The 1,226-nt window shown below is 48.8% G+C and overlaps 1 protein-coding gene across 1 annotated transcript in view; it reads left to right on the top strand.

Annotated features, from left to right (window-relative positions):
• PHALS_05170 (polyprotein) overlaps positions 1-24 on the top strand; it is a gene marked incomplete at both ends in the record, with an annotated part of 905 nt that extends 881 nt beyond the window's left edge. Inside the window, one exon of the mRNA XM_024718849.1 lies at positions 1-24. This exon is cut by the window's left edge and continues 645 nt beyond it. Within this exon, the coding sequence (XP_024584207.1) occupies positions 1-24 (24 nt within the window).
• Positions 25-1,226: the final 1,202 nt, after the last annotated feature.

The raw sequence follows: 1,226 nt of genomic DNA, 5'->3' as shown, positions 1-1,226 counted from the left end.
GTGTCTGGCACCGCCGCCAAATGAGCCATCTTGCTCAACCGGTCGACGAATACCACGAGACCCGTGTTGCCTGCCGAATCTTTTGGCAGACAAGACACAAAGTCCAAAATCATGGACTTCAGCTCCCAGTGGGTACCAGTAAGCTGGCCAGCGTCGCAGCTGCATTTGGAGAGGGTCTCACTTGTTGAAACGTCTCACACGTGCGCACATAGGTGCTTGTCCATTTGTACAGCGTAAATCACCAATAGTGGAGACTCACAAAGTTGTACGTTTTCCCACGACCGAGATGACCACTGAGTGGCATGTCGTGAGCCTCATAGAGGATGCGGTATTTCGAATCCTTATCATGAGGAATCGCAATTTGTAGTGTATCCGTTGAATCGGTGCTATGATATAGCAAGCCAATATTCAACGAATATCGGTGCAATGTGCACACAATCTTGATGACAATGTCTTTTCCGAGTTTCCAAACTCCTTGCTACACACAATCCATCACCCGCATACGCGGTGCGGATCAAATCTGTCAGACAACGTTACGGTTATAACATGAGCAAGCTCATGGTCTGGTCTGCATCAGCCAAAGCATTTTGCTTTCCCGGCTTATACTTCACCTCAAAGTTATACTCCGTAAAGAAGGATAGCCATCTAACCGTACTCTGTGAGAGGTGGGGCGACTGAGTCGCAGTGCGTAACGACGAATGATCCGTGTAGATCACAAGCGGCCTGGAGCCGAGCAGGTGGACTCTGAACTTGACAAGTGCATACTTCATCGCAAGTAGCTCCTTGTCATGAACTGTTTTTTTTCTCTGCAGCTTCGAGCTGTCGAGATTTGAAGGCGATCACCCGATCTCGCTCCTCGACGTCTACTTGCAGTAGTTCACAGCCGATGGCAAAGTCCGAAGCGTCACAAACGACGCTGAAAGAACGATCATCTGGTAGCGCCAGTATTGGTGCATGCAGGAGGCTGTCTTTGACACCGTGAAAAGCCTCCTGATGCTCGGTGTTCCACACCATTCCGTATCCTTTTTAAGATGATCAAATAGTGGCCGGGCCATTTCTTCGTAGTTTACATTGTACTTGTGCAAGTAGTTGGTGAGATCAAGCCACTTGCGCAAGTCCATCTGGTTCACTGGAATAGGTCAGTTTACAATGGCGTTGTCCTTAGCGGGATCTGCTCGTAGGCCACGCTTCCCAATGAATTAACGTAAAAGGGAATCTTTTCTGTG

Source organism: Plasmopara halstedii, assembly GCF_900000015.1.
Source record: "Plasmopara halstedii genome assembly, contig: Scaffold_2881, whole genome shotgun sequence".
NCBI lineage: Eukaryota > Oomycota > Peronosporomycetes > Peronosporales > Peronosporaceae > Plasmopara > Plasmopara halstedii.
Note: the sequence above shows the minus strand (reverse complement) of the source record. Positions and strands in the feature narration are given on the sequence as shown.